General features: G+C 39.6%; 2 protein-coding genes, 1 long non-coding RNA gene and 2 other non-coding genes across 5 annotated transcripts; 3 read left to right on the top strand and 2 right to left on the bottom strand.

The window, feature by feature from the left end:
- Positions 1 to 10: 10 nt before the first annotated feature.
- Positions 11 to 83, bottom strand: TRNAK-CUU (transfer RNA lysine (anticodon CUU)). Its single transcript has one exon. It is a non-coding gene; the product is annotated as a tRNA-Lys (tRNA).
- LOC145734833 (protein claret segregational-like) lies at positions 57 to 847 on the bottom strand. Its single transcript, XM_081988465.1, has one exon. The coding sequence runs from the start codon at positions 830 to 832 to the stop codon at positions 74 to 76; it is 759 nt and encodes a 252-aa protein (XP_081844591.1). The 5' UTR covers positions 833 to 847; the 3' UTR covers positions 57 to 73.
- An 85-nt stretch (positions 848 to 932) lies between these two features.
- LOC145734834 (uncharacterized) lies at positions 933 to 1127 on the top strand. The gene is made up of 2 exons (XR_014179507.1): positions 933 to 974; positions 1014 to 1127. It is a non-coding gene; the product is annotated as an uncharacterized LOC145734834 (long non-coding RNA).
- Positions 1128 to 1175: 48 nt separating this feature from the next.
- On the top strand, positions 1176 to 1248 carry TRNAK-CUU (transfer RNA lysine (anticodon CUU)). Its single transcript has one exon. It is a non-coding gene; the product is annotated as a tRNA-Lys (tRNA).
- An 11638-nt stretch (positions 1249 to 12886) lies between these two features.
- On the top strand, positions 12887 to 14960 carry LOC145734949 (uncharacterized). The gene is made up of 2 exons (XM_081988624.1): positions 12887 to 13067; positions 14128 to 14960. Exons 1-2 carry the CDS (start codon positions 12887 to 12889, stop codon positions 14958 to 14960), a joined length of 1014 nt encoding a protein of 337 aa, XP_081844750.1.
- Positions 14961 to 15725: the final 765 nt, after the last annotated feature.

Consider the following 15725-nt stretch of genomic DNA (forward strand, 5'->3'; position numbering starts at 1 on the left):
AACAAATTGGCGCCCAACGTGGGGCACGAACCCACGACCCTGAGATTAAGAGTCTCATGCTCTACCCACTGAGCTAGCCGGGCCGCACCCTACAGAATACTCTAATATTCCCTTTCAAATCCTGGATCACATTATGCCAGATTCGTCTTTCAGACTCGAACCAGATGAGTTCTTGCTTCAAACCAATAATCTGATCTTCTAAGGCTTTGTTTTTCTTTATAGACTCACTCAGTTGGTCATTCAAACTGTGTATTTTTTCACAGGACTCTTTGGCGTCTTTCAACAGTTTTTTATTTTCAGTTTGCAATTGTTGTTTCCAATGCAAAGCATCAGTTTCAGCACCTAATTTTTCGTAAAGCTGTTGGTTTTGTTGAGTCAAACCTTTCACTTGAGCTCTCAATTCTTCAATTTCTAAAACATCTTGTTTCATAGTTTTCAGTGCATTTTGGCTAATTTGGTACTTTTCATTCAACTGAGTAAATCTAGCCTTATAGTCCCAATCAGGGATATTTTTAAACACCTTGGGTTTTGATGCTCCATCTTCAGATTGACTACCCAAAGGTCGTTTTGTACCCACTGGTGGCTTGGTGGTTTTAAGGGTGGCTGTTGGGATGGCTGGGGCTGTTTTGATGGGTGCAGCCCTAGCACTCACATTAAGTTTGACCTTAGGTAAATTGTTTAATGGCTGCTGATCTGTGACAGTCGTTAAATCCGAGACAGAGCGCGAACGTCTTAAAGGGGCGCTCATAATTGCATTTTGACTTGTGGAAGCTCGAGCTGCCTGAGCTTCGGATAATAAAACTCTAAACTTGGGCAATTTAGAGCGTTGCATGTTAATTAATTAATATGATTGAAGAATTGAGAGCTCAAGTGAAAGGTTTGACTCAACAAAACCAACAGCTTTACGAAAAATTAGGTGCTGAAACTGATGCTTTGCATTGGAAACAACAATTGCAAACTGAAAATGAAAAACTGTTGAAAGACGCCAAAGAGTCCTGTGAAAAAATACACAGTTTGAATGACCAACTGAGTGAGTCTATAAAGAAAAACAAAGCCTTAGAAGATCAGATTATTGGTTTGAAGCAAGAACTCATCTGGTTCGAGTCTGAAAGACGAATCTGGCATAATGTGATCCAGGATTTGAAAGAGAATATTAGAGTATTCTGTAGGGTGCGGCCCGGCTAGCTCAGTCGGTAGAGCATGAGACTCTTAATCTCAGGGTCGTGGGTTCGTGCCCCACGTTGGGCGCCAATTTGTTATGATGAAACCTCACGTTAATGAGATTTCAACATTCTTTAATTAGATAGCTCAAGGTCGTGGATTAATTGCATGAGTTCATAACTAGCTATAGATGAACACACTTGGACATACTGCAGGAAATCAAACGAACTATTTGTTGTATATGTACACGTGTATATTACAAGTTAAAAAACAAAACTACAATATTTACAACTTTACAAAAATTTACAAAAGTTGCCGAGAAACAAATTATCGAAAGAATTAACAAGGAAAAATAAAAGAAAACAAAATTGAAGTTGAATTTAAAATAAAATGAAAAATCAAGATAAATTTGAAATTTAAAAAAAAAAAACAGGAAAAGTTTTCCCAGTGCCAAACTGTCTCTAACTGCCCTTACCAGTTCTTAAGACGACGTTTGGGTCCTGGAACCTCCAGTATCCTCTTCCCAGTAGTCAGTAGTGGCCACCGCTGATTTCCAGGTAGGAAATGGGGTCCAGAGACTGGTGACAGGTACCTAAGGCAGAAAACAGCAGAACACCAGGGAAAACGAACAAACAGCTTCAACACTTGTTCCGGCAACCAAAAAGGTGACCAGAGGTGATGACAAGTGTTGAAGTTGTTTAGAGCAAACTAATATAACTAAAAAAAAATAAAAATTAAATTAAATTAAATAAAACTGAATCAAGTGAGGAATTGTGGTGGTTCGATTCTGACCTTTTGAGACTCTGTGGCCGGTGGTCAGCTTTTCCAACACGTGGGTTGGTCCGGAAAACTCTGGACAAAGCAGTCCCAGTCAGGCTGATTCAGTCCCCGATTGAAATGTTATTCGGTCGGGAAAACCCTTGAAATTCCGGTCGGAAAGGTCTTTGAATCTCCGGCTAGAAAAGTCTCTGAATCTCGGTTGGAAAAGTCCCTGAATCTCCGGTTGGAAAAATCTCTGGATATCCGGTTGGAAAAATCTCTGAATATCCGGTTGGAAAAGTCCCTGAATCTCCGGTTGGAAAAGTCCCTGAATCTCCGGTTGGGCCGAACACAATACTGTGTTGGAAAATTGGGCCGATACAAAATAATTCAAAAGAACTAACAATAAAACCAATTTACCTGTAATTCGGCCAGATGTTTACGGATTAAAAATTCAAATTCACACACGCGCCACACCGCTCAGAAAAAAGTCAGATGTCGGCAGTTCGAGTGCTGTAGTGGTAAAGAGACCGATATCACAAAGTGGGGTGATTAAATAGGCACATGGCACCTGACACAAAGAAACACGACCACAAACCGACGCTTCCCTGACAAAAATCGAAACCAATCACGTGACTACGGCACCTGATAACTTATCAGGTCACGCACCCACATTTACAACAAAATGTGCACAAAGTGCAATTGGAGGATTTAAGCGATCGGAATCGGTCTACTAGTGTAACTAGGCCCACGGACATTAAAAACACAAATCAAACGAGTTAACGGACGAAAACTCTATTTCGTACGTAACAAGGTCGACCTAAAGTATCTTTTGAAGATAGCAGTGATCGTTCCAAAAGAATGAAAACTAGTAATTTGCGAAATACATCTAGTGCAGTAGAACTCGCCTATGCAACGCAAATGAATTTTCGTGCCGAAGGAAACAATCAAGCTGCAAAAATACTCAAAGACATTACCAATACACCATCAAAAACTGACGAGTATTTCAACGCCTTAAAAAATCAAACAACAACTTATACTAAATTGAGTGCTGATGAGGCACTTTCTCTTCTAATAGAAGCAAAGTTAAGCAAGAGTCAATACAATTTAATCAGGCGTCAAGTCAAAGAAAAAAACTGTCATATTTATCCTTCCTATGATGAAATCCTTAAAGCAAAGAAGCGATGTTACCCTAACTCAATAATTGTCTCTTCGGATACTGTAGCCGAAGTTCCAATGCAGTCAATGCTGAATCATACTTGCAAAAGATTGCTTTAGTTACAAGAAGAAGTTATTGATAGTTTTAATATGTAAATGGGGCCTAGACGGTTCTTCAGGTCAATCGGAGTACAAACAAAAATTTGACAAAACTGGTAGTTCTGACTCTAGTATAGTATTGACATCATTAGTACCCATAAGGCTTATATATCGTACAGAAACCAATAAAAATAATCAAATAATTTGGCAAAATGTAAGAACATCATCGCCTCGTTTTTGTCGTCCTTTAAAATTACAGTTCATTCACGAAACAGCAGAGCTAATTAAACTAGAAAAAGAGTTTGTGGACCGTCAAATTAATAATATCGTTCCATTTATTTGTACCTCCAATGATGGTAACACAGCTCGTAGGTTCTTTGAAAATGTAGAAGTAGTATCAAATATAACCAAAATTGACAAACAATTAATTACAAAATTTCATGTAATATTGCAAACTTTATCGTCTGGATTTGACATCAATACAGATAGATTTAAGGAATATGCGTTAACAACTGCAAGACTTTTTGTGACATTGTATCCTTGGTATGCCATGCCTCCAACTATACACAAAATTTTATTACATGGCTTTGAAGTTATTAAATCATTTTGCTTGCCAATAGGACAATTATCCGAGGAAGCACAAGAGGCACGCAACAAGGATATTGTTACGGTCTGGGCCTACTATGCTCGATACTTCTTAACGAGCGCTCGCCTCGGGATGAAACCGATGCGCCGCAATATCTGGCCGGGCGCGTATTAAAGTAGGCCAGGGCCACAGTTAGGAACCGAGTTTACCTGGAAGATTCTTGAATGATCAAGGCAACCCGCGAAGCGTTTCGCGGTCATTCTAGAACGTGGTTTGCGAATATAAAAGACGCGGTCTCGACCGCAGTAGTAGTGAATTTGGGAACGCGGATAAGTTTAAATAGCGGAATAATTGTGGAATTGTAGTAGTGTTTTTAGTAGCTGTGTTAATTATTGTACGGAGTGTTTTGAAGTGTAATAAATTTATTAATCGTTGAGTTAAATTGACTTTGTGTGAACCCACGGGAAAATCGTAACAATTGGTGTCAGAAGTGCGATCAGACTTTAGTGCGACGTGAATTGGAACTAAACTTCGGGTTAGAGACTTGTGTTCAGAACCGGACTAGAGATTTTCGGAACAGTGGTGTGTTAAATTTATTTTATGCCAGTAACAAGACGTCAAAGTGCAAACATGGAGGCCCAATTTGCAGCTATTATGGACATGCTTAAACAACATCGACAACAAGACAAGGAAGAACAAGAAAGGATTCGACAAGAACAAGAAAGGATTCGACAACAAGAGAAGGAAGAACAAGAAAGGATTCGACAACAAGACAAGGAAGAACAAGAAAGGATTCGACAAGAACAAGAAAGAATTCGACAACAAGACAAAGAAGAAGACAGAGAGCGGCAAGAAAAACGTAACGTAGAAATATTGAACGGTCTAGCGGGGACCAAAACAGAAATCCAAGAGTATGTATCCCATAGTCTCAAAAAGATGGAGTATGACGTTCAGGTAAAATTAGACGATGTTCGGGAGGACATTAATAAAATTCAGAACGATGTTCGGGAGGACATTAATGATGTTCGGGAGGACATTAATAAAATTCAGAATGATGTCGAGATAAAGTTACGTGACTTAGAGCAGAAAATTGACAGCAGAGGAGCCAGCTCTACAGTGATCACCGGAAACGGGCTCAACAAGATCAAGCCTCCCACATACGACGGTCAAACTTCATGGGCAACGTACCAACTCCAATTTGAGGCCGCTGCAAATGCAAATAGATGGAGTAACGAGGAAAAGGCTGTAGCACTGGTGGTGGCATTACGAGGACCTGCATTGGAGCTGTTACAGACTCTGCCTATCGCCCAACAAAGCAACTATGACGCATTAGTAGCTGCATTAGAACGACGTTATGGGGATCAGCATAGGAAAGGAGTGTACCAAACACAATTAAAGGCAAGACTGCAGAAAACTGGTGAAAATTTACAAGAGTTTGAGGCCGAAATTCGTCGCCTTGTGCATCTGGCTTACCCAGCCGTCCCGGATGAAATCCAAGAAGAACTTGTGGCACAGTGTTTTGTAGATGGGATTCGAGATCTGGAAGTAAAGAAAATGCTGAAGATGTTCAAAGGAAGCAACAGCAGCGAATTACTAATTCGAGCGCTGGAAGTTGAAGCTGCGTGCAATGACTTAAAGCCAAGGATCAGGGCCGTGACTATTCAAGAGGAGAGAGAACCGCCAGCCGATCATGCTGCTACACCAATGAATGAAATTAAATCAATGTTCGGCCAATTAGTGCAACAAATGGCAGCATTAGGAAATGGTCTTTCCACACAGTTAGAACGGTCACGCCCGATCACTAGAGTGGAGTGTTATCGATGCGGACGTACGGGACACATCAAACGAGATTGTCGAGTAAGGATACCGTCCCGCTCTCCAACGAGGGACGTACAACCATCCAGGAGGGACCAGGACAACTCGCACTAGTCAACATTACGGGGCGAATGTTGACTAGCGAAGACAAAGCCCCCAGAATTATCTCCATCAGAAGCCTGGGTAGATCAATGGGAAGCCTGAACGTAGATGGAAAGGTGGATGCGATGAACGTTACTTTTACTTTGGATACCGGTGCGGCAGTATCTTTGATCCGGTCAAACCTTGTGGATAAAAGTCAAATTAAGCCTTTACGAAGAAGTGTTCTCCTGCGCACTGTGACTGGAGAATCGGCTAAAGTTTTAGGAGAAATAACAGTCAAGATTTGCCTTGGAAGGATTACGTTTTACCACACTGTGTTAGTAGCGGATATTGAAGATGAATTTATTCTGGGAATGGACCTGATTCGTCAACATGGATTTTCTTTTGATCCCGAACAAAATATCCTAAGGTTTGGAAGTGAAGAGTTCATCCTGTCAACCAGTCACCGCTGTGAGTCACCCATTAATGTTTTGGCATCTCAGACAGTAAAAATAAGCGGCAATTCCGAGCAAATAATTATTGGACAATTGGAGCACAATTCTGGGAGCTGTGTTGGACTTGTACGAAACCCGGACCGACCAGGAAGATGCCTCATTGGGAAATCACTTGTAAATGGAGGAAGTGAAGTCCCAATAAGAGTTGCAAACATTTTTTCAGACGACGTAAAAATCAACAAAGGCGAAATTATTGCGGTATTCGAGCCTGTAGTCAAAATAACCAATTGCGATGGGTTACCAGAACAGGAGGAGCAGTTGGGGGAAAACAAGCTCTTAAATGAACTTGAAAAGACCTGGAAACATCTGTCAACACCACAACTGAAGAAGGCTCGGAAACTGATTTTGGACCATGGTAGCATATTTGGAACACCGAACAATATGGGAAAAACTACCATTGTAAAACACCGAATTAACACCGGCAATGCACAACCGATTCGACAACCACCTAGGAGACTACCAATAGCCAAACAACAGGAAGTGCAGGAATTAGTGGACAGGATGCTTGACGACGGAGTTATAGAAGAATCCTGCAGCCCTTGGTCATCACCTGTTGTTCTGGTCACTAAGAAAGATGGATCAAGCAGATTTTGTGTAGATTACCGAAAACTGAATGACGTGACCAAAAAGGACAGCTATCCACTTCCCCGTATCGACGACACACTGACGACTTTGGCAGGATCCTGTTGGTTTTCTACTTTAGATTTGAAGAGTGGGTACTGGCAAGTTGGCATTGAGGAGCAAGATAAGGAGAAGACTGCTTTTTCTGCTGGAAATGGGCTGTACCAATTCAATGTGATGCCCTTCGGACTTTGTAATGCTCCTGCTACGTTTGAAAGACTAATGGAAATTGTGCTTCGTGGCCTTAACTGGAAGACTTGCTTGGTTTATCTGGACGATATCATGGTGATGGGAAAAACTTTTGAAGAACATCTGGACAACTTGCAAGAAGTATTTGCTAGAATAGGTGGTGCCCATCTTCGATTGAACGCCAAAAAGTGTTGGTTCTTCCAAAAGCAAGTCGAATTCCTTGGGCATGTGGTGACGGTCGACGGAATCCAGACGGACGACAAGAAGATCCAAGCAATTAGAGAATGGCCAGTACCAAAGGATAAACACGAACTCAGAAGCTTTCTAGGACTTGCCACCTACTACAGACGGTTTGTGGAAGGATTTGCCAACATCGCAGCTCCGCTACATCAACTTACTGAGGACAAAACACCCTACTGTTGGAATACCCAATGTGATCAGGCGTTCAGAAGATTAAAGGCATCACTTTGCTCCAGTCCCATCCTCAGTTATCCACAACCAAAAGGAAAGTTCATTTTAGACACAGATGCCAGTAATTCTGGTATTGGAGCTGTATTGTCTCAAGTCCAAAACGGAGAAGAACATGTCATAGAATACTTCAGTAGGAAACTTACCAAAGCAGAACGGAACTACTGTGTAACGAGAAAAGAGCTACTGGCAATAGTAAAATCAGTCGATCACTTTCACAAGTACTTGTACGGACAGGAATTTTTGATAAGGACTGACCATGCGGCACTCAAGTGGCTCCTCGGAATGAAACAACCGGAAGGACAAGTAGCAAGATGGCTTGAAAAACTCCAGCAGTATAATTTCAACATCAAGCATCGACCCGGAAAGCTGCATAATAACGCAGATGCTCTATCAAGAAGACCTTGCGCCGAAGAATGCAAACATTGCCAGAAAGCGGAACAACGTGAAGGCGTTGTGTCCATCAGAATGGTTCAGCTGAAGACCAATGATGAATGGAGTACCGATGAGATTAGGAAGGATCAACTAGAAGACAGCGACATAGGCCCATTGTTGTTGAGAAAGGAACAAAGCGAGCCAAGACCAACATGGCAAGAAATCTCTAGCAAAGGCCTGACGTTCAAAGCACTTTGGGCTCAGTGGGACTCGCTTGTGGTTGAAGGCGGCTTGCTAAAAAGAGCTTGGGAGAGTGCCGATGGAAAAGAGATAAGGAAGCAGCTGGTAGTTCCCAGAGGAAGGGTCGACCACGTACTGGAGGAAATGCACAATGGAAAGACTGGTGCTCATTTGGGAGTAAATAAGACTTTGGACAAAATCCGGCAACGTTTTTACTGGGTGAACTACTGCCAAGACGTGAAATCATGGTGTCGACAATGTTCCATTTGTGCAGCTAGCCACGGACCACAGACGAGATCCCGGGGACCTATGAAGCAGTACAACGTAGGATTGCCGTTCGAACGTTTAGCCATAGACGTTGCTGGGCCTTTTCCTGAGACCAACAGAGGCAACAAGTACATTCTTGTTGCCATGGATTACTTTAGCAAATGGCCTGAGGTGTTTGCGATTCCAAATCAAGAAGCCAGCACAGTCGCTGATATTCTCGTCGAAAATGTCTTCAGTAGATTTGGTGTGCCGTTGGAGTTACACTCTGATCAGGGACGAAACTTTGAGTCCAAGCTCCTTCAGAGGCTCTGTGATCTGCTAGGCATTAGGAAGACCCGAACAACGCCGCTTCATCCTCAGTCGGATGGAATGGTCGAGAGATTTAATAAGACCATAGAGCAACATCTCTCAAAGGTTGTTGATCAGCATCAGAAAGATTGGGACCAGCATATTCCGCTCTTCTTGATGGCTTATAGAGCAGCAGTCCACAACTCAACGGGACAGTCACCATCTAAAGTTCTGTTTGGTCGAGAACTTCGACTTCCATGTGATGTGGTGTTCGGATCTCCAACAGGCCAAAGCACGAACATTGAGAACTACGTTGACGAGTTGCAAGACAGATTACTGAACATCCATGATCTGGTCAGGGGAAGTTTGAATCTAGCTAGCGATAAGATGAAAGCTCGTTATGATCTGAGGGCCAATTCGGGAGGGTTCCAGAAGGATGATAAAGTTTGGTTGTTTAACCCTCAGAGGAAGAAAGGCAAATCACCGAAATTAACACCTGTTTGGGAGGGACCTTACAATGTGGTAAAAAGGTTAAACGACGTCGTGTACAGAGTCCAACGCAGCCCCAAAGGCAAGATGAAAATTGTCCATCTGGACAGACTCAAGAAATACCAGGGATTAAATGAAGCGGATCGGGACGATCAGCTTTAAGAGGGGGGCAGTGTTACGGTCTGGGCCTACTATGCTCGATACTTCTTAACGAGCGCTCGCCTCGGGATGAAACCGATGCGCCGCAATATCTGGCCGGGCGCGTATTAAAGTAGGCCACAGTTAGGAACCGAGTTTACCTGGAAGGTTCTTGAATGATCAAGGCAACCCGCGAAGCGTTTCGCGGTCATTCTAGAACGTGGTTTGCGAATATAAAAGACGCGGTCTCGACCGCAGTAGTAGTGAATTTGGGAACGCGGATAAGTTTAAATAGCGGAATAATTGTGGAATTGTAGTAGTGTTTTTAGTAGCTGTGTTAATTATTGTACGGAGTGTTTTGAAGTGTAATAAATTTATTAATCGTTGAGTTAAATTGACTTTGTGTGAACCCACGGGAAAATCGTAACAATATCAAGAAGTATAGAGCGGATTTTTCCAGAAAAACATCCAGAAAAGATAACATACGAGATATAATAAATCACCTTCTGGTTTCGTCAGATACTTGCATCTCGAGTTTACATAAACTACCTATTAAAAAATTAAAATGTTTCCTTCCTGAAACTTTAGAGTTATTAGATACTCCAAAAGTAAATAATTCCACGGATACTAAGTTTTTAGAGTTAAGTAGTTTTGATGAAGAATAAAAATATCATTAGGTATGTTTTTTAATTAAAAAGATGTTTTTGATATTTTTAATGAATTATGTACGATATATAAGACCTTAAAATGAAATCATTAGACACATTGAACCGAATATTACCATTCAGCACTTTACTTTAACTAACAACTATTTATCTTTATGAAATAATTCTGTATATTATATTGTGCGACTATTAATTTCTTTGTCCACGATCAACCAATAATGTACTAATATTCAGCGTGTTGACAGAAGCTAAATGAAGGTCATATAGCGTCAGAGTGATTAATGAAGAGGAATAATGATCATTATTCCCTCTCGACCTAAAGGTGGTTGCACACCAAGCATAAAACATGGGATATGCGGTATTTCTTGCATGTAGACATCCACTTATGTCTTTGCAATTACTGCTAATTCAGAATACCATTTTCTTAACAAATACACCGCAATAACACAGTACAGGAGTTTGCCAAATCATTAGGTAAATTCCATAATTTATATTTGAAATATTTTTGGTGTATGACCGTCCTTAGTTCTGTGGTTTTTTAAGTTGACATTGACAACGTCAGTGCCCTTGTGGTCGTAGGCGGCAACGCTGGGGGTGCGTTCAGAAATAGGGGTGGTGTGCGCACCGTGGCCTTTGTCACATGCCACCATATAGTTATGTAAATAAATTGTTCACGTGATCCATTTTTTCCCAAATTCTGTCACGACTTGTACACCGACGGCCATTCTAAACGCGATCCTAATCGTATCGAGTTTGACATTTCAGTTGTTATGGCGGATTTGAGAGATTACCTATATTATTTATTATCTACATAAAAGAGTATCAACTTCTAATTTGCCTGCACTTGGCATTAGTGGTAATGGACAGTGGTCGTGGACAAAGTATAGTATTATCCTCGTTTTTTATGGCCATTAATCCCACGGGAGATTTGCGTCCCTCGCCTGCGGCTCGTGACGTAAACATCCCCCTTAGGGATTAATGGCTATCATAAAAAGCTCGTTGAATAATATACTATTAAAAACCTGCATAAATAATTCCATTGTGTCATTTATTAAAAATTCCTTAACTGTATTTAACTCTTTTAATTATTGCCTAGTTTTTTTAAAAATCGACCACTGTGCGCCGTACTTACACCGTGTCACAGACAGTCATACAGTAGTGAAGGGTCCGTAGCTAGTTTTCATAACCGTTACACGCTTTCCCCGTATCACCGAACAAGGTAACTTTCGTTTCATTAGGTATCCGTTACCGTAAGTATTTACTGTAAGTACAGAGAGCCGCAATACAGTGCATTTAGAGAAAACAGTTGTTTTAATTTTGTTTACTTCCCGAACCCTTTAGAACTTTTCTCCAGCTGTCTAAAGGCTACCCAGGTACCGTAAAGTAGACCTTCAACCACTATAAATAACGAAGGTGGCGCCCGAGGCAACGTAACCGAGGAAATCCGCTAGAAAAGCGCTACAATCTAACCAAATCATTCTTATAGCCAATAGGATTATCCAAAAATTCAATAATATACAGGTATTTCCAATTAATAAAAAAGCAAAGTTTGGTCTGTCACAATGTTATGAGATACCCTCTAACTACCCACATAGTGTACTTTGGTTTAAGTGTGGTTCCCGTAGATAAATCCCTACAACGTTTGTATTTACTATTTGTTGTTGTAAAATCAAGTAGAAACAATTTAAGGTTGGGTGCAAAATAAAACTAATCACTTTGTATAGGTGGAGCAATGAGAGAGTAGAGTTCATTATCTCATTTATCTTGAGAAATACGAATAAATGATAAATACGAGTTTTACAGAATATTTATATTTTTTATAGTTTCAAATTACTTTCGGGTATACAGGTTCATAAAGGCGTGACGGTGACAGATAAAACTTTAGATTTTTTTAAAACAAAACCCCGTTTTTAAAACATTTTTTGATTCTTCATAAAATTCTAAAAGTTTATGTCATATCTAAACCTAATAGATCATCTAATTATTGACTGCATTGTCATTGTTTCTAAAAGCAGATTACTCATGTTTGGTACGAACGCTTTACAGGAACGACAAAAATTAGTTGTGCAAATCAACATGCAATAGATGTCCGACAGGGCGTTCATTTTTTAAAATTTATTTGTATTATTTCAGTTCAATTTCAATTTCAACTTTTATCTATACAGCCTGTACATAATTCGTTTTTCTGATAGGTTTTACGATACACTATGTCAAATTAATAAGTTTATGTTTTGCTGTAAGTAACGTACAAAATTAGAACAAGATTTAAAATGTGTATTCTTGTTCAATTGAATTGTCAACGACAATTTTCAGGTTTTAGTTTAGTTAACAAAAAACGGAGGTAATAGTAAATAAACATAAATAAATCGCAGACTATTAAAATGAGGTATTATGACTGATACTTCATAAACGTTGAAGTGTTCCGTAAAAGCTATCAGAAAAAAGAATAATAGACAGATGAGTGTTTCGTTTTAAAAAGTCGAAATTTCTTCAACATATACAGGGTGTTTCATGTTTTAATACGCAAACTTAGGCCAGGTATTCTACGCCTAAAAATAGCTATAATTTGCTATATAAAATAAACTAAATTACAAAAAAGCTTTGTTACAGAAATACAGAGTGTTAAAAATTTCAATTTTATTCCACTTTTTTTCTGGTGCGCCACGATTTTTTTTCTTAAAAATTCCAAATCCTTATTTGATTAAGAAACTTTTTTGTATTAATTATTTCTTCCGTATCTTTAACCGTTTTCAATAGTAATATGTAAGAGCGATAAGTTGACGAAACACTGTTGTCTATGGAGCTATTCACACGGGCGCGACCACCGATTTAGCAGCGCTACGGTGGCGGGTAGTGGTCGACTCTCGCCAAAACGCTCGACCGTTAAAAAACACGCCACCAATAGCAACACATGCTTTTAAATGCGAGTGTTCACACGAGACACCTCAGTGTCGCCACAGAAGCCCACAGAGATGGATGAGGAGGTAAATACAGACGATTTTATAGCTGCCGTTGAGCAATTTCCCGCTATTTGGGACACGTCGTCCAATAATTATAGTAGTAAAATAACTAAAAAAAATAGTTGGGAGCTCCTTATCGTAAAATTTTGCCCGAACTTTGCCGAAAGAACAAACGTGGAAAAAGCCAATATCGGTGAGTTTTTATTAAAGCACGTAATTTATTATATTTATTCGTATTTTACATTTTTCTTAAAACGTAAACATAATAATATGTTAAACTAAAATAACCAGGGTAGGGTATACCTACATATTTTGAGAAACCATAAACTTAACTCTATATTCTCTATAGCTGCCAAGGTATCTGACCTTCGTTACTTAAAAAGTAATTTGCAAGCCTGTCGGGTATATCATTAATTTCTCTACCACCCCTTGTTGCATCAGGTACCATATCAACCATTCCTTCTACAGTTAATGTATGCTAAAAATTATAGCCATCACGTTCTCTAACAAAATTATGAAGAACACAAGAAGCTTGCACAATTTTTTCAGCAAGATCAATGGAAACGTTTAATGGTCGATGAAAAATTCGCCATTTATTAGCGAGAATTCCGAAAGAACATTCAATATATCGTCTTGCTCTTGACAGGCGATAATTAAAAACTCTTTTCTTGAATGTTAAAAAATTCCCTCCATAAGGGCGCATTAAAAATTTTGAAATTCCAAATCCTTCGTCACCAATTAGTACAAATGGATTGGCAATATGGGATCCTTTTAATAGTCTACTTTCTGGAATGTTCAGTTCATTGTTATTCAGTTTTTGAAAAAGTTCTGAGTTTTTGAAAATGTTACAGTCAGCTGACTTTCCATAAGCTCCTATGTCAACATATAAAAATTTATAGTTAGAGTCGCATACTGCTAACAAGATTAAGGAGAAAAAATGTTTACAATTATAATACAAAGAGCCGCTGTCCGTTGGCTTAACTATTCTTATATGTTTGCCGTCTATAGCGCCAAGGCAATTAGGAAAATGTGCACGTCTTTCAAACAAATCAGCTACTTTTAGCCAATCATCTTTGGACAGCGTGGGCATACAGATGCTTCTCATAACGTGCCAGATAGCTGAACAAACTTCACGTATAATCTCACTAATTGTACTAACCCCAATCCAATACTGAAAATGCAAATCAACCATTGAACAGCCGGTAACCAAATACCTGAAACAATATATATATTCATTCACATATACATTTCAGCATCGCAATTCCAAAGAAAATGGAAAAGTCTTCGGGACAGTTATATGAGAGAGGTGGCAAAAATGAAGAAAGAAAAATCTGGTAGTGGAGCTTCAGGCAGGAAGCAGTACATTTATTTTAACCAACTCAGCTTTCTACAGACCTCAATAAAAGAGACTACCTCCAGCATTTCAGAAAATCCGGTGGAAAGTGAAGGAAATGGCACAGAGAGAGAAATCATACTGGACGATATAGAAATATCAGAGCGCCCAGTCCCACTGCCGTCTCGAAAACGAAAAAATATTTCTTCAGCTGCAAAGACCGACGAAGATAAATTGTTTGTCGCCGTAGCAAACAAGATCATGAAAGAGAGACCAGAAACTTATGTTGAACGAGATGAAGACACTTTATTTATGTTGTCTTTAGTAGGGGAATTAAAAAAGATTCCTGATAATTGGAAGTTAGATGTGAAGTCCGAGATATTAGGCGTTTTTCAGAAATTTAGAAAAGCTCAACAGTTTCCTCTGCCGCCTCCAGAACATCATCTCCAGAACCACCAACATTTCATGCCGCCCCTTCCATTCACCTCTACCACGGTATACCCAATACGACACCACCCAACGCACACTTCTACAACAATCACCCCTTTACAAGCACCATCAAGTTTCTTTCAATTTTCCTCTACCACGGTACATCCAACACAACACCACTCAACTCGTACATCTACAACAATCGCCCCTTTACAATCACCGTCAAGTTTCTTTCCATTTACCTCTACCACGGTACACCCAACACAACACCACTCACCACACACCTCTACAATCACCATCAACAATCGTTATTTGTATACCTAGGCCGTGAAATGGTATTTTTTCACAGTTTTTGTCAGATCCATAAAGATGTAATAAAAAAAAATGATTTTTTTGGACAAATGATATAGCAATAAAATGCATTAGCATTGCTATCTCGGAAACTATAGTTGATAGAGTTTTAGTTAAATGGAGACAAAGTTGCGCATTTGATTGCTGAATAATTTGTTAAAAAAATGCAAAATTTTTTTTTATTGGTCACAATCAGAATTGACTCCCATAGAGGCCTTACAACAGCAACTGACATTGGCAATTGAAAAATGTACACCGACAATAAAAAACTCATTCTACCAGCATACATTACCAAATTCATTTTAAGACTTATCAAGCATAAAAGAGAACTGTACAGACTATACACACAAACACAATACAACGAACTAAAACGAACACTTAACCATCTTAACAGGAACATTAAAACTCTAATTGAACAATACCGACAAGACTAATGGCTTGAAGCGTGCCAAGAAATAGAAAAAGACCGAGGCAAGTCATATTGGCAAAAAAATAAAAAGCTGGCGCAGTACAAAAATAATATGGGCACTATTGACGAAAACGGAATAGAATGCCACACTGACAAAGACAAAGCTGACGCGTTTGCCAGACACTTTCATAGAGCTTTCAGCATATCGACTAACCCTAACGTTGACAATAACAACTGGAACACCATTAACAATTGGTACTCAAACTTCTTTGAAAACTCATCACAAAACACTTACAAACTAATTACAGACACAGAATATGACGAGGCAA

Source organism: Ips typographus, linkage group LG10, assembly GCF_016097725.1.
Source record: "Ips typographus isolate SLU linkage group LG10, UJ_Ityp_2.0, whole genome shotgun sequence".
NCBI classification, from domain to species: domain Eukaryota; kingdom Metazoa; phylum Arthropoda; class Insecta; order Coleoptera; family Curculionidae; genus Ips; species Ips typographus.